Source organism: Molossus molossus, unplaced genomic scaffold (genome assembly GCF_014108415.1).
Source record: "Molossus molossus isolate mMolMol1 unplaced genomic scaffold, mMolMol1.p scaffold_m16_p_14, whole genome shotgun sequence".
NCBI lineage: Eukaryota > Metazoa > Chordata > Mammalia > Chiroptera > Molossidae > Molossus > Molossus molossus.
This window is the reverse complement of record NW_023425349.1, coordinates 46,962,073-46,980,304: the sequence shown is the minus strand read 5'-3', so window position 1 is coordinate 46,980,304 and position 18,232 is coordinate 46,962,073. Positions and strand designations below refer to the sequence as shown.

Genomic DNA, 18,232 nt, shown 5'->3' with positions numbered 1-18,232 from the left:
CGGCTAACGCTAAAGGTGAATTGTTTTAAGCCGAGGGGGTTTGTCGCTGGCAGGTTGGAACACTATAAAAAGGAAAAGGAGGTGCAGAAGGAGATGAGAGAGGATCCCAGCCTTCATCTCTTCCTTGTGTGAAAAGGTCATGCTTGTTCTGAGGTAGGGCAACCCCAACAGTGAGGAAGGGAAATGACTGATCCTCAAAATGTGCTGTAAGGTATAGCTTCCAGGGACCCTTCCCTCGGGCATCCAAAATGATTACATGTTCCCAGGCGGGACTTAAAATATACACAGCACTCGTTAAGCCCCCGAAACTTTGCACTGGAATGAAGCAAACACCTTCAAAGCTGTTTTCAATCAGAAACCCATCTTTCCCCATGGGATCTGGGGAAGATAAATTAACCTGTAATATTATACACACAGCTCTAGAAAAGCAAGTGGCGTTTTAGAGGCTGGCTTAGTCAACTCTCTAAGAGTCCCCCCAGGCTTAAGGGAAGGGAGAACATTTCTTAATAATTTTCAGTTTTGCATATCCTTGTCCCCCTCCCCCTTTTTTTTTTTTTTAGTTTTTTTTGGGGGGGGTATGTGCCCCTAGTGGGAACCGAACCCAGAAACTGAACCAGGGACTCCCTGGTCCGCAGACCAACGCTCCAACTGCTGAGCCAAACCGGCCAGGGCCCTTGTTCCCCCTTTTTAAAAAAAAAAGATCCAAGGGCACTTTTTCTAGATTTCCCTTTCCCCTCTATTCAGAGAAACCTGCAGTGGCCGGGGCATCAGATGATTCACTGACAGTACCTCCAACCCATCTGGATTCACCAGAATACTAACTTCCTCCTGGCTCGTCAGTGCACAAGTGCTTCCATCTGTGCAAATGCACCACATCCCTTGGTGTTCCTTATTGTGATCCAAGCCCCACACTGCCGGAGAGGACATCAGAGAACTTTTTTCTGTGCATCTATATACATAAACACAGTATGTGGGAGAGGTGGTGAACAGCAGTGGGGGTTAGAGCGTGCACACAGTAAGAAAATAAATTAAGCTCATCGCCCTGATCCGTCGGTGCCAGCACTCTGTTCCAGGGGACCTGAGAGGCCAGCCAAGCATGAGGTATGACGGAGCAGTGTTCCCGGCTGACACCTCCCAGTGTCTTCCTCTGCAACTTGAGGATGACGAGCACATACAAAGCAGCCTGCACATGGGTCAACATCTAGGAGAACCCATTCTTCTTACACAGATGAGGTCTTTGGGTAAGAGGAGGCTTGAGGCTCAGGAGGCGGGCCCCAAGGAGGCCCGCAGGGTAGGGCCATCGAACAGAGATCTGATGTCATCAGTGTTATGTCAATCAACCTGTGTCACCACAGAGTTAGTTCCCGGAAGGGAAGGCAAGGGCTGTCCTCTTCTTACTTCTCCCCTTTCACAGCCGAGTGAGGTCTTCTGGAGGATCACCCCCCCTTGCCCTTGCTGGAGGTCCCTCGCCTCCTTCTACTTTGCTTTCAAGTCCAAAGGTGGACTTTATCCTTCCCGGGGAATAGTCATTCCTTTTCAAATCTGCAAGGAAGACAATTAAGATGGTTATGTGGATCCTCAAAGTTGAAGTGCTCACAGAGATCAACCGAAATGTAAGCTTCTCCGGGTACTCAGAGAGGACATGCTTCCTCTGGCCACCCACACAGGAAACTCAAACCCTCGACTATTTCCAGACCACCTGCCCCATGCCTAGTGTGACTCTACCTCCCCAGTGCTGTTTCAGGCTTGTGCTCACGGGGCCAGGAGGAAAGGTTTGGTTGCTTGATTCAATATGAAATGCCCTGTATGGCACAACCTGGCCAGAGTTCAGTGAGCCAAACTGGAAACAGGACATTTCACCGTTGACCCATGGATGGGCAAGGACAAGGTCAGCCCAAGTGGTGACCTCAGGATGTCAGTGGTCAGTCTTCTGCAACAAGCTGTAGTGGGGTCTGGCGCTGCCTATGAAAGTTTCATCTAATTACAGGATCCTGTGCTTCCGACGCCTCCTTCTGCCATGTGAAAAGGAAATTATCAAAAGAAAACACTGACAGGGGTCATCTTTGGGGAGAAATGTATGGAGGAAAATGGGCTTTAAATGTCTGTGTACCGTTTTGTGTTATAGTGATTAAATTTTTTAACTTTAAACATACATTCTGTGTATTTTTAATGTTAAATGGGGACTATCTGAACATAAAAATAACAAAACTTGCAGTTCAATGATAACGAGCAGTTACTGGCAGGTCCAGCTCTGTGAGATGGGAGCCATTACCCCCAGTGTGCGGATGAGGAACCGAGGCCCGAGGTCGCAGCCTAGTCAGAAGCAGAACTGGGATGTGAGCTCAAACTCTCAGGCTCTGGACCCCATGTTCTTATACACTATCCTAAACTGTCTCTTTGAAAATAGGAAGGTAGGTAGATAAAATATTACCGAAAAAATAAAAACAAAAACAAAAAACATCCCTATTCCTGTTCTTCAGACTAAATATTTCTTATTCAGATAACCAAATGACTGAGTAACTGAGGCTGTTTCTTATTTCCACTTAAATGTGCTAATTCAGGTTTTGAAAGGAACCACGGATTAAGTTTAGAGATAGAGGAATTATTGAATTACTCAAAGCCCACCAGCGTAGGTTTAAAAAACATGATCTCCACCTTAATCGTACAGAACAGCTAACTAGGGTCACGGATGGAGGCAGTGAGCTACGCCTCATGCCGTTCTTTCTCCTGGCTGATCAGACATAGTCCCTTTTTCTCCAAGAAGGAGAGGCTGCCTGGTCCAGGGTTCAATGAATCAGACCCGGGGAGAGGCCAGCACCTGAAGACACTGAGCTAACGGGCTGGACTCCAGCCTGCGATCATGGGATGATTCAGATGTGTCAGCACCTGCCTTTACCTGGAGGGCCCTGATGCTCCCCCAGTCCAACTGCAGATTCTCCCCGGGTTCCTTCCGACCGGAGAGGATGCCAGTGGGCAGCTCAGCCCGTGTGCTGTGGACTGACCTCTGTGCCTAGGTCTGCTGTGTGGTTTGTGAGAGCACGTCTTGGGCAGGTGTGACGGCCTCCCCCCATTTGCTGCTCTCCTCTGACCTCCCCACCCTACGTATACCCCCAACCACCCCTCTGTGACAGGCCATTTCTCACAGGGACCAGAAGCATGCTCCGAATCCCAGCCATTTGCTCTGTCTTGCCCATAAGAGCTTCTCAACCTTCTACCTCGAACACTCCCAAGATCAGAAATTGCCCTTTTTCTTGTTGTCAATTTACACCCACTCCATCCCAAGTTACAGCAGACAATGATCTTTTACGGATTTCCAACTCAGGGTGTGACCATTCGTTAGAAGGCAGGAAGGGACACTCTGCTTAAAATATGTGACATTCCATTCTGAGGACAAGTTTGGTATGATCTAAGAACAACAGTGAGCAAGCTGAGAGAGACATACAGTGTCCCTTCTGAGATCAAAGGAGAGGACGACACAGAGCTGAGGCTGCCAAGGTGGGGCGCGCAGACCTCCCGCTCTCTGCTTTTACGCAGGAATATTTTCTGTGGTGACTACGTCGGTGTCGGAAAAAAGTGTGTTATATTATCAAATAATATTTAAAATATATGCATGCATGTTTAAAGCGGCAGTTTTCTGCAGTAAAAAGCACTACTTCCATGGACAGCTGTTTCCCTCCTACCCCACCCTCCCAAGTGTCCAGTGAGTAAACAAGAACAGAATATAAATGCTGTCGGCCCCACACGAGACCCGAGGGTGGGGAGTGGCGCAGAGACCCGCCTCCGTGCGATTTTACCCGACTGAAGTCTACAGAACTTTCCCCCGGACAGACTGCGACCGGCGCTGGGCCCAGTGTTGTTTTATCACATTTTGGCAGAACCTGAAGTAAATCCCTGTCCTTTTAATCCCCTTAGAGACTTGCAAAACGCGCAGCCAGAAAGTCAGGCCTCCACCGTGGGTGCGATAAAAATGTGATTAAGATTTCCTGCTCTGGCCCAGGTCACAATGGATGTTGTTCCAGGAGAGACCGACTTGGAGAAAGAGCAGAACTGCTCGGGGCGTACCCGGGAGCTGGAGCTTCCGGCAGCAGGAGTTGCAGCGGTGTTTCGCGATGAAGTTTCGAATGGCGTCCTCCCCTAAATTGGCTGGTCCGAACTCCATTCCTCTTGATCTGGAGGAAATATCAGAATATCAATTAGATCACAGCTGAGAAAAGGAGCTCGCGAGGATTCTCTGAGACACCGACCTGTCTCCCGTAGTAACCCAGCGCACTTGAAGGAGCCAACAAAGAACAGAGCACTTCGGGGAAGTAACAATGTTAGGTTCGCAAATTTAAAATTCAAATGCACTTAAATCTTTGTACCCAAGTCCAAGACCTACTGTGAAACTCATTTCAGCGCTAATCTGATAGGAGGGTGAATTTCCTCCGCACCAAGCTAAACCAAAACACACTGAGACCCTTTTTCATGCGTATGAGGTGAGAGAGTGACATTCGTGACCAAAGGTCCGACTAGAATACCGGAAAGATAAAGTATAAAGTTAAATAAATTTGCTACTGAAACACATCTTCTAAAAGGAATCATATACATTGTTTCAAGCCCAAGTGCCTTTCTCAGTACGACCAAGTCCTTGAAAACAAATGACAAATCCCTCCAGTACCCCGGCTCTTTCGGCTTCTGCTTTCTACCCTGCAAACTGCTGGGGCTGGGCTTACTGTGGAAAGACAAGGCTGCTCTGATTCTGCGGAAGTCAACTACATATGCTAAATGTAGGTGACAAAAATCACAAACAGAACCAATATATATTTGGCACATTTTGAATACTCTAATTATGATAGATTCTCAGCAGATTCCAGGATCAACGTTCATCCATTATCAGATCACGCACACCCATTATTCTTCAAGCTGACACCACACACCACGGACCGCAGCACACCAGAAACACTTCCAAAGAAACTTTATGAAAGCTAATGTTTTATTTTAATGACATGCGGAGTGGAAAGAGCACATTTAAAAATCTGAACTCAATTACAGCTCTTAAATACCACGTCCTAAGAAAAAAATAAATAAAAGTAAGCTATCACCAAAGGAAACAATAAACTCTGCTTCTAAGGAATGCGGTTTTGTCAAAAGGGACGTGGTGTAAATATGGACTTTTTTTTCCATCCAAGTACTGAAACATTTATCTCAATTTCCACTTCCTTTTGGCAGAATAACAGTAGCTGCTCTGAAGATGTGCCAAGCTCAGAATGAGGGCTGATGTCAGTTTGATCTCAGATTGCCTCTTTGCTCTCAGGCGAGTAGGTGGAGGAAATCTCTTGGGAAGACAAAGTGAACAGACACCCAGGATTAATTTTCCTGGTCACTCAATCACCCTTACAAAGTACGACTCTGGTGGTATTTACCGGCTGCAGAAGCTGCCTCTTATTAACTATTCTTCTCTTTCAGTCCTTCGGGTAAAAAATAAAATAAAATAAAAAATAACACTTCAAATAAGGTGAGACCAAATGTGGCCCAAAAAAAGTAGAATCACTCGATATTTAGTCCCAGAACTCAATGATGCCGATACAGTGAAAAATGATGGGGTTTTTTTGGTCATTAAAATGAGAGAACTCCTTTTCTCGTCTCTCCAGCAGGACCTGTTGGGATATGTCTCACCTGCAACTACTTTCCTCCAGTAAAACATGAAACCCCCAACTCAGAGACGTAACCCTGATTCTCAGATAAAATCATTTCCCTCTATGAACTTTGTGAAAGTAACAAAAGAATTAAATTGCTACAAAGTGCATCTATCAGGGGTTGGCTCCCTGTGCAGGGGGGAATGAAGGAGGGTCGTAGGGACGTTTATTTGCATCTACACTCTACATCCTGCCTACAGCTTTGCCGTCTCAGATAATGAAGTTTTCAAAGTAAATAAATGCAACTGTTTTTCCCAGCACAGGAAAAGCAGGTGGTAGCTTGATTCCACATGTGAGGAAATGCTGATAAGTGTCATGTATACATAGATTTGCCAAAGAATATCTCATCATTACCATCACTTCAGATTTGTCCAATGCCCCAAACCATCAAGGCAGTAAGTGAAAAGATGCCATATACATAAACTACTAATACCTGAAGCAGGCACCACAGAGGCTCGTGACCTAAGGAACCAAGTGAAGTGGGCAGAGAGGATTTGGAGAAGGCCTGATGACTTGGTCTTCACGTGCAAAACGTTGGGGACAGTTAAGAGGCAGCAAGCAGCAGAGACAATATCAGAATTTGTGCCACAAAATAAAATCTTCTCTTTCATGGACCCCCTCCTCCTAGTAGGCAAGTTACCATCTTCACCAAAGTTCCATTTTCTCACTGGTGGACTGGGATTGAAGATGCTTACCTCGTTGTTCAGGGTAAAATAAACATCTGAAAGCAGTTGCTTAAACCAGTGCTTCTCAAACTTTAAGTTACAGCGAATCAGTTTAGGATCTTGTGAAAATTCAGATTCACATTCAGGAGCTCTAGAGGGGGCCTTGAGATTCTGCATTTCTCACAAGCTCCCAGATGATGCTGATACTATGGGTCCATGGCCCACGTTTCGTGCCGCAAAGGTCTATTGACACACAGAAGGCATCTGGAATGTGATCCTCAGTGAACAGTGAATGTGAGCCACGTAATCCACCACCATTGCAAGAAAATAGTACTTCTAAATATCTTCACCATGAAGACAAACTGCACCCAAAACTGGGTGACCCCACGAAGCCAGCCATGCTACAATGATGCCATCTTATCAGCTTCCAGAGTTTCAACCCTCAAGTCATAAAAAATAAAGTCTGCCATAGACAGAGGTTCCCAACCCTGGTTGTCTATTAGAATCACATGAGGAACTTTTGAAGAATACAGACATCAGGGCCCTCTCCTCAGAGATTCTGATTTGATGCCAATGCTGAGCAGCTTATTTTTTAAATTTTCCTGGGTGACCTTAATAGAAATTGAAACCCACTGGCCTATAGAACGCAATTAAATACTCAACTGTCAAGTAGGATGATATAATCTTAGAATTCTAAAAGATGGAAATATTCAGGTCATATTAAATGACATATACAAAAGTCAAAATTTAATAAATGATAGAGTATACATAAACTTGGTTCATGATATATGCAACATTTTTTTCACTGCAAAATTATAAAGAAAGTACTTACAGTACCAGGTTCCTACTACAAACCCTTGGGCACACAGGGCTCCTGGAGAAATCATATTCTTAGCTAAAAACACTTGAGCTCTGCTAAAGTGCAAAATAAAGCCTTTGTCTGTACCCTAAAGTCACAACATGAACCGCATGGTCAAATATCACAGGAGTTGGCTGCACGGGAGCAGCATGGTTCACCTAGGCCTTCTCTCGCCCTCACCTGGTTCACAGAAATAGCTAATACTTTTAGATGGGCCTCTTTGCATAGAAGCTTGCAGATGAGACCATAGTTAGATGCGCCATAGAACAGAGTATTAGAGCAGTAAATATTTACAGTATAAGACCTATGGAAGGAAAGAAAAATTTTCAGATTTTATTGTGTAAGGATTTCACACTTATGTAAATATATCTATTACCACCCAGAGCTAAGTATAGACACTTAGGACAAGTAAGAAATAAAAAGGTTGCATGCTAGCAGTTCTCAAGTGTGGTCTCAGGTCAGCAGCAGCAGCAGCAGCAGCAGCAGCAGCAGAATCGTCTGGGAATGTGTTATATTTTTGGGCCCCACCCCAAACCCACTGAATCAGAAAATGGAGCGGGAAGACGGAATGAGCAACCTGTGTGTTCACAAGCTCTCCTGGTAATTATGATGAAAGCTCGCGCTTGCAAAACGCTGTCACCTGCCATATTGATCAGTCCTTAATCAACACCATCACTTCTTGCTTTCTATCCACCTTTAACAGAAGAATCCAGCCTCAGACCCTCTACTGCTAAGCCTTCCCAAAAGTCTGTTTAGGGGATAAAATGCCATGGAAATCAAGGGACGGGCAGATGACTCATCCGTCCATATAACTTAAGCTTCAGTCTAATTAACGGACAATCGGATGCTCCATATTCCAGCCCCAAAGCTCTGGCCCCGCGCAGATGTGCCGTGGCTGGGGTGCACACTGGGTGCCTTCAGCTCTCATCCCACAGGCCTGTGCTGGGGGACGCTGCCCACGGTAAGATGCAAGGCCTCCATTGTGCGAACAACAAAGGAAACTGCTTCTCCTATGACAGGAATTGTTTTCCTGTCAAAGCCTATAGAGGCTGCACAGACCCATGTTTCTCTTTTGTCTGGGCCACTAGAAAACTGAGTCAGATTGGCAACAAAATTCTGGCTACTGCATTGGTCTTTATATTTCCCATGTATGTGTACTAACTTAAGGCCAGATTTAATCTTGATATTTCCATATTTTCTTTTGGCCCCATTTCCTAATCTATGCTTTCCTTAAAATCTTATTGTATTTTAAATATCGAATTTTATTGTATTATAGTTGCATATATACATAACATAGAGAATAAAGATGGATATAGATATAGATAAAAGCTGCATCGCAACCTTTCTAGGATCTAGGCAAGAAATATAAATATCTAAAACTTATTTTTTTAAAAACCATGTACAGTGTGTTAAATGCAATTTTCTAAAAAATAACAGCATAAATTAACTTACTGTTTGTCTTCAGGTTTTATAACAGATGGATCTGTCAAATTTTCTCCAACACCTCCAAAGAAGAAAGAAAGTTAATTTAGCAAATGGGAATTTCATTTTCTCAGATTTCCAGAAAATAATAAATTTTAATTTATTTCTTCAAACCTCTGTCTACCCTGTAATAAATTACACATCATGTGAATTAACTGTACTATGAAAATTGTCTAGGCATGTTCAGAAATTTTAATTAATGCAGTCTCCCACAACCTCCTCTTATGCTATAATAAACTTCTAGGCCACACATGAACGTTTTAGTGGTGTGTTCACAGTAACTGTTAGTAGCACCAATCATTCATTTACTTCTCGTATGTACTAGACATTCTAATTTTATTTTCTCTAACTCTTAGCAATCATAAAGGAAATTATTAGCATCCTCACATCCTCATTTTGCCAATGAGTAGGTTAATGTTCAAAGAGATTAAGCAATTTGTCAGGTCATACTGTCCTCAAGTGGAGACAGCTGGATTGAAACTGAGGCAAAGCTTCCTCGCACCCATGCACGGTCTCCTGAGATGGAGCCGCCAGCTCTTGGCAAGGTGCAAGGTGCTGTGTGGTTCCGCCGTTACCACCTCTGCTGCATCAAAACACCCACCGAGGAGAGAAAAATGGCGGCGGAGTGAACGGAGCTACACAGATCGTCTCCCAGAACCAAACTGGAATTACAACTATAACACAGACAAATTGACGGGAAAAAGCAACAGAAAAGCAGCTTGGAGGACCATACAACGAGGGACACTGACTCCATACCGGTAGGCTTGCGAAGGCGCGAGACGGGGCTGGGAGCCCAGGGTCGGCAGCTCGGCAACGGCCTCAGCTGGGAGCAGCGCCCTCGGGTTACACTCCCAGGCGGCGCCACAGCGCAGCCGGGACAGAGGCTGAAACAGCCACAGCCACTCACCTTGGGCTCCGGCAGAGGGAGGGCAGACTGGACTGGAACTATATCGGGACACTCGGGATTTGGAGGGCACTCAGAGCTTTTGCTGAGTGCCAGCCACGCAGGACTGTGGCCATATTGCTCCTTCCCAGGGCTCTGAGGAGAGGCAGCAGCCCCTCCCTCGGAGATCCAAGCCCACCCTGTGGTCCATTGAAGTCCTAATTGAGGCTCATTAACAACCAGCATCTGCCCCACCCTCGTGAAATCCCCTTGTGCTGAGCACCTGAGGGAGTTTTTCAATCAACTGACAACCCAAAACTCATCAAGTAACCTCGACTGCTAGCCTCCAGGCAAAAAGCTAGAGGATAACAGTACCTTTCCTGGGTTGGCAGCTTTAACCAACAAAGTAAGACTTGACAGTGGTGTTTAACGTGGGTCATCCCTCGCTCATCTAAACACAGGAGAGGGAGCCACAAACAGCAGAACACCAACACCCAAGGGAAAACTTGACAGGCTCCAAAGCCCACAGTGATAGCCAAAATGGTGAAACACAGAAACAGAAGCCAAATGAAAGAGCAAGAGACCTCCACCGAAGATGAGATCAATGTGGAGCAATTAGGCATGTTAACAGAGCTAGAATTCAGAGCCATGATCTTGAGGAAGCTGAACAGCATGAGTAAGGACATAGAGACACTGAAAATAAGCCAATTGGAAATTAAAAACCATCAAGAAGAGATAAAAAATGACATATCAGAAATGAAAAACACATTGGAAGGTTTAAAAAGCAGAGTAGAGGAAGCTGAGGACCGGATCAGTGAATTAGAAGACAGAGTAGAAAAAATCAACCAATCAGAAAAACAAAAGGAAAAAACTATTAAAAAACGGAAGACAGCTTAAGAGAACTGTGGGACAAATGGAAACGTAATAATATTCACATCATAGGAGTCCCCGAAGAAGAAGAAAATGAGCAAGAGATAGAGAATATATTCAAAAAAATAGTGACAGAACACTTTCCTAATTTGGTGAAGGAAGAAGGCATTCAAGTTCAAGAAGCACAGAGAGTCCCAAGTAAGAAGAACCCAAACAGGCCCACACCAAGACACATAGTAATTAAAATGCCACAAATTAAAGACAAAGAGAGAATACTCAAAGCAGCAAGAGATAAGCAACAGGTTACCTACAAAGGAAACCCCATAAGGCTCTCAGCTGACTTCTCACAAGAAACACTACAGGCCAGAAGGGAATGGCATGAAGTAATCAAAGTCATGAAAAACAAGAATCTGAATCCAAAACTACTCTACCCAGCAAGGCTATCATTCAAAATAGAAGGTCAAAGAAAGAGCTTCCCAGACAAAAAAAGGCTAGGGGAATACATTAGCACCAAACCAGCACTGCAAGAAATGTTAAAAGGACTGCTGTAATTAGCAGTACAAATGGGAAGAAAAATAATACCACACTAAACAAAAATGGCAATAAATAAGTACATATCAATAATCACCTTAAATGTAAATGGACTGAATGCTCCCATAAAAAGACACAGAGTAGCTGATTGGATAAGAAAGCATGACTCATCTATATGTTGTTTACAAGAGACCAACCTCACAACAAAAGACGCACATAGGTTGAAAGTGAAGGGATGGAAAAAAATTTTCCAAGCACATGGAAAGCAAAAAAAAGCTGGGGTAGCAATTCTCATATCTGATAAAATAGATTTCAAAATGAAGACCATAACTAGAGACAAAGACGGCCACTACATAATATTGAAAGGATCTATCCAACAGGAAGATATAACCTTGATAAACATATATGCACCCAATATAGGAGCACCAAAATATATTTAAAATCTTCTGGAGGACTTCCAAGGAGAAATCGACAACAATACAAACATAGCAGGTGACTTCAACACCCCGTTGACAGCACTGGATAGATCCTCTAGGCAAAAAATTAGCAAGGAAACAGAGATTCTAAATGAAGCACTAGACCAAATGGATTTAATAGATATCTACAGAGAATTACACCCCAAAACTACAGAATACACATTCTTCTCAAGTGTACATGGGACATTCTCAAAAACAGACCACATGATAGGACACAAACTAAATCTCTACAAGTTCAACAAGATTGAAATCATATCAAGCATCTTCTCAGATCACAATGGCATGAAACTAGAAATCAATTGCAACAAGAACATGCAAAGACATTTCAACACATGGAGGCTAAATAGCATGTTATTAAACAACGAATGGGTCACCGAGGAGATCAAGGAAGAAATTAAAAACTTCCTGGAAACCAATGAAAATGAAGACACAACAACACAAAATCTATGGGATGCAGCGAAAGCAGTTCTGAGAGGGAAGTTCATAGCACTACAGGCCTACCTCAAAACACAAGAAAAATTTCTAATTGACTGTCTAACCTCACAACTTAAAGAATTAGAAAGCAAACAAAAAGAAAACCCCAGAGCAAGTAGAAGGAAGGAAATAGTAAAGATCAGAGCAGAAATAAATGACATAGAGACCAAAAAAAACAATTCAAAGGATCAATGAAACAAAGACCTGGTTTTTCAAAAAGGTAAACAAGATTGATGGACCCTTAGCTAGACTCACCAACAAAGAGAGAGAACCCAAATACACAAAATCAGAAATGAAAGAGGAGAAGTAACAACCAACACCAAGGAAATACAAAAGATTGTTAACAACTACTATGAACAACTATTTGGCAAGAAATTCGACAATCTAAGCGAAATGGACAAATTTCTAGAAACACACAGTCTCGCAAAACTGGACCGGGAAGAGATAGAAAACTTCAACAGACCAATAACAACTAAGGAAATTGAAGAGGTAATCAAGACTTCCCCAGCAAACAAAAGCCCAGGCCCAGATGGCTTCACGGGGGAGTTTTACCGAACATTCAAAAAAGAACTAACACCCATTCTCCTCAAACTATTTCAAAAAATTCAAGAAAAAGGAGACTTCCAAACACATTCTATGAGGCCAGCGTAATTCTAATTCCAAAACCAGAAAAAGACACTACGAAGAAAGAAAACTACAGGCCAATATCCCTGATGAACATAGACGCCAAAATCCTGAACAAAATATTAGCAAATCGGATCCAGAAATACATCAAAAAAATTATTCACCATGACCAAGTGGGATTCATTCCAGGGATGCAAGGCTGGTACAATATTTGCAAATCAATAAATGTGATACACCACATAAACAAAATGAAGAATAAAAACCACATGATCATATCAATAGATGCTGAAAAAGCATTCGACAAAATCCAGCATCCATTTCTGATAAAAATGCTCAGCAATGTGGGAATAGAGGGATCATATCTCGACATAATAAAGGCCATATATGAAAGACCTACAGAGCCAACATCATACTCAATGGACAGAAACTAAAAATATTTCCATTAAGAACAGGAACAAGACAGGGATGTCCATTTTCGCCACTCTTATTTAACATTGTACTGGAAGTCTTAGCCACAGTAATCAGACATGAAGAAAAAATAAAAGGGATCCAAATTGGAAAGGAGGAATGGAAACTGTCATTATTTGCAGACGACACGATATTATATATAGAAAACCCTAAAGACTCCATCAAAAATCTACTAGACTTAATAAATGAATTTGGCAAAGTAGCAGGATACAAAATTAACGTCAAGAAATCGATGGCATTCTTGTACACCAATGATGAACTCACAGAAAGAGAAACTGAAAAAACAATCCCATTTACCATCGCGCCAAAAAAATTAAGATACCTAGGAATAAACTTAACCAAAGAAGTAAAGGACCTATTTGCAGAAAACTACAGGTCATTGAAAAAAGAAATAGAGGAAGATATAAAAAAGTGGAAGCACATACTCTGTTCATGGATTGGAAGAATTAACATCATTAAAATGTCCATACTACCCAAAGCAATCTATAGATTCAATGCAATCCCCATCAAAATACCAACGACATATTTCATAGAACTAGAACAAATACTTCAAAAGTTCATATGGAACCAAAAAAGACCCCGAATAGCCACAGCAATTTTGAAAAAGAAGGACAAAGTAGGTGGGATCACAATACCAGATATCAGGTTATACCACAAAGCAACTGTAACCAAAACAGCCTGGTACTGGCACAAGAACAGGCATATAGACCAGTGGAACAGAACTGAAAACCCAGAAATGGACCCAAGGCAATACGCTCAATTAATATTTGACAAAGGTGGCAAGAGCATACAGTGGAGTAAAGACAGCCTCTTTAATAAATGGTGTTGGGAAAATTGGACAGCTACATGCAAAAAAAATGAAACTAGACCATCAACTTACACCATACACAAAAATAAACTCAAAATGGATAAAAGATTTAAATGTGACCCATGAATCCATAAAAATTCTGGAAGAAAATGTGGGCAACAAAATTTCGGACATCATACGGAGCAGAATTTTCACTGATACATCACCTAAGGCAACAGAAACAAAGGAAAAAATGAACACATGGGACTACATCAAACTAAAAAGCTGCACAGCAAAAGAAACAATCATCAAAATGGAAAGGCAACCCACTGTATGGGAGAACATCATTGCCAATGATGTATCAGATAAGGGGTTAATTTCCAAAATATATAGAGTGCTCATACAACTCAACAAAAGGAAGACAAAGAACCCAATTAAAAAATGGGCAGAGGAGCTGAATAGACACCTCTCCAAACAGGACATACAAATGGCCAAGAGACATATGAAGAAATGCTCAACATCACTAATCATCAGAGAGATGAAAATTAAAACAACAATGAGGTATCACCTCACACTTGTCAGAATGGCCGCCATTGACAAATCATCAAACAACAACTGTTGGCGAGGGTGTGGAGAAAAGGGGACTCTAGCCCTGGCCAGTTTGGCTCAGCGGTTAGAGCATCGGCCTGCGGTCCGGAGAGACCCGGGTTTGGTTCCCGCTAAGGGCACGTACTTCGGTTTCACTTTGTCCCCGGCCCTGGTTGGTCGTGCGGGTGGCAGCCACTCGATGAGTCCCTTCACGTCGATGTTTCTCTCTCTCTCTCTCCCTCCCACTCTATCTGTACAAAAAATGGAAAAATATCCTCGGGTGAGGATAAAAAAAAAAAAGAAAAAAGAAAAGGGGACTCTAATACACTGCTGGTGGGGATGCAGACTGGTGCAGCCACTATGGTGTTACCTCAAAAAATTAAAAATTGAACTTCCATTTGACCCAGTGATCCCACTTCTAGGAATATACCCTAAGAAGCCTGAAACACCAATCAGTTAGAATATATGTACCCCCATGTTCATAGCAGCACTATTTACAATAGTTAAGATCTGGAAACAGCCCAAGTGTCCATCAGTAGACGAATGGATAAGAAAGCTGTGGTACATATACACAATGGAGTACTATGCAGCTGTAAGAAAGAAAAATCTCTTATCCTTTGACACGACATGGAGGGACCTGGAAAGTATTATCCTAAATGAAATAAGCCAAGCAGAAAAAGACAAATACCCTCACTTATATACGGAATATAATGAACATAACAATCTGAGGAATACGGTAGACCCAGAAACATGGAAGTAGGGCACAGACTGACATCCCTCAGAAGAGGGGGTCGGGGGGTGGGAAGAGATAAACCACAGAACTTATATGCATATATGTATGACCAATGGACATGGACAACTAAGCCGGGGACAGGGCGGGGGTGGGGTGGGAAGGGGGGTGCCAATGGGGTAAAAAAGGTGAAATATCTGTAACAAAAAAATAAATAAATAATTTAAAAAATAAAAACAAAAAAACACCCACCGAATGTTGTTCGTAGCATCTAAAAACAGTGGGATACAAATGCCCTCAAATTCTTGATTTGGGTGCTGATTACACACGTTCAGTAGTTAAAATTCTTCAAGATCTATGCTTAATGCTGTATGCACGTTCCTGAGCATCATATATTGTTCTTCAATAAAAGTTACCTTTTAAGAAATGACACCAGTGCATACAAGGAGAACGTAAGTATAATTTAAAGCTCACGTTTATCAACATAGGGATCTACAGCCAGAGTGAATCTCTGTTATAAAATGAAGTGGGGCGGAGACTGTCCACATGGTCGTGTTCCGCTGGAAGTGATCACAGGTGAGTGCACCATCTGGGCACTGCATAGTGGTGTCTGAGATCTTCCTCTAATCAGCACTGGTTCTCTTGGCTTGGAAGAGACCAACTTTGTGAAAAAAAAATGTTTCTAAATAATATAAAATGTGTGTCGAGCGGTGTGGCTCAGTGGATTGAGCATCGTCCCATGGACTGAGAGGTCCCAGTTTGATTCCGATCAGGGCACATACTTGGGTTGTGGGCTTGATCCCCAGTAGGGGGCGTGCAGGAGGCAGTTGATCAATGTTTCTTTTTCACATCGATGTGTTTTTTTTTTCTTTATTGATTTTAGAGAGAGAGGAAGGGAGAGGGAGAGAGAGATAGAAATATCGATGAGTAAGTACATGCCCTACATGCCCCCCACTGGGGATTTGGCCCACAATCCGGGCATGTGTCCTGACCGGGAATCAAACCAGCGACCTCTTGTTGCATGGGTGGATGTTGAACCACTGAGCCACACCAGCCTGGCTCACATTGATGTTTCTCTCTCTCCCTTCCTCTCTTTCTAAAAAAATCAATAAAAAACATATTTTAAAAATATAAAATTTATAACTATGTAAAAAATATGTTTGCTATGTTCTGTATGTTTTACCATATACTAAATCTTTCACAAGAAAATATAATCCTCATAGTTTATAGACCTTTCCCCTAAAAAAAAAAAAAAAACAAACTGACTTCTTAGGAAGCGAAGCCGCTGAAGTAGGGGCTTTTACCCTTTTTTGTATCATGGCCCTTTTTGGTGGGCTGATGAAATTAGGGGACCCCCTTCTTGGAATAATCTTTTAAAATGCATAATTTAAATATATAGGATTACAAAGAAAACCAATGATATTGAAGTACAGTTCCCAAAATATTTTATAAATTACTATACTGCAATACATGTGCCTCTTTATTAATATGTCAAGTAACAGAATCTAGCACAAGTCACACCTGTCACCCTCCAACAACAAGGATAACAGAACTCTGAGATTCCTGCCAACATGTGCCAAGTTCATATCTGTAATTGCCAGTGCAAACAGTCATGGGTCCCACTAATACCACCGTGGTGTGTGGTCTCCATTATAACGGAAGAAAACGGATTTCAGCTATAGGCGAGGGGAAGAAAAGGTACAATTTGTTTTTCACCAGAGTTCACAGACCTTCTAAATTCTACACAGGAATGTTTCAGAGCCCCTGGCACAGAATCTCTTTGCACACTGATTTTGATTAGGCAAAGAGAAAGTAAGGCTGAAACACAGGCTTAAAGGCAAGTGTGCAAAAATGCGCTCGTCATTTATCCTTTCTAAAGAAAGAGTCGTAGGAAGAGGCCTAGCTCTTTATACTTTTCCTATTGCACGTATAAGAAGGAGCAGCCTAGAGACACCCTGCTTTTTGAACCATGTAGTAAATGAACAGAAAGACAAGTGCCATCAGTGCAGAGACGAAGGGCTACAAACCCTTTCCATGTTAAAGCTCAGACCCAACTTTAAACCTGAAAATTCCAGGGCTGATGAAAGCATTATGCTAGTATCTGAGTAAACTAAATTTAAGCTGGGAATACTCACAGTGCCTAAAGAGGTCATGCCAACTGCAAAAAGAACCTTTATAGGGAAAAACAGTCTATCAAAATCTCACCAGCTTCTGTTTACTTTAAATCTCGTTGCTTGTTCCACAGGCAGAAAGCCAAAGGGTGGGTTCCACTCACAGCCCCATCACTGTCTGGTTGGGTGACCTGGCCACCATCGTTAAGGTCTCTGAATTTGTTTTGTCATCTGACAGTGCGAATAACAACGAGCTTTCTCTTACAGGGTTACTAAGAAGATTATATGAGCTAGGGTATACAAACTGCTTAGCCAAGTTGTCTCACCCAGAAGTTGCTAAAAAATGTCAACTGCTATTTTTATTTTCTATACGCTATAAAGACCTCTTGTGAAGTAAAATTCTATCTTGTCACTACTGTCTTAATCTGATTATCTCATTTCCCTAAAGCACTGCATTTTTTAATGAATTAATTCCCCTGTAAGAATGAGGGTTTGATATCCACAAACCTTGATAGCCCTAAACCCAACCTGACGATTCAAAGCTTAACTATTACATATATTTGGGGGGCCCTCAAACGGCGGCCAGGGCATTGCAAGATGTGATCAGCAGAGAGCAGCCCAGAGTCACTCATGCTCCAGCACCTGCCTCTCCCAACAACACGGGCATTGCTTAAAAGACAAGTTTTAATACCAGTGCCAATCCTATCCACATATTCTTCTAGATATTTGAAAACATAGGAGAAAACAAGACATTTGCATATTTAAAAATCCCGGTGATCTCTCTTTACAAGCTTTAACAGAGTAAATGCCCGTATATAAGGTAATAAGCAGCATGCCCTTATGAGAAACCCAGAAACTTACATTCTGATCCCAGCCACCCTGGGATACATCAGTGAACCTCTATATCTGTCTGGGGGAAGAAGTTACCATCTCTGTAGCAAAAGAATTTCATGATGATGATGTTGATGCTATTAGGGACTTATTCCACAAACTGCTGTGTTGAATTAAA

The 18,232-nt window shown here is 42.4% G+C and overlaps 1 protein-coding gene across 1 annotated transcript in view; it reads right to left on the bottom strand.

Annotated features, from left to right (window-relative positions):
• Positions 1-1,111: 1,111 nt before the first annotated feature.
• Positions 1,112-18,232, bottom strand: part of TRPM6 (transient receptor potential cation channel subfamily M member 6) — a 188,612-nt gene continuing 171,491 nt past the window's right edge. Inside the window, exons 39-41 of the mRNA XM_036261056.1 lie at positions 8,652-8,703; positions 4,063-4,169; positions 1,112-1,542 (exon numbers count right to left, since the gene is read on the bottom strand). Coding sequence (XP_036116949.1) covers positions 1,409-1,542; positions 4,063-4,169; positions 8,652-8,703 — 293 coding nt within the window. The 3' untranslated portion in view covers positions 1,112-1,408. The remainder of the gene's footprint in view (positions 1,543-4,062; positions 4,170-8,651; positions 8,704-18,232) is intronic.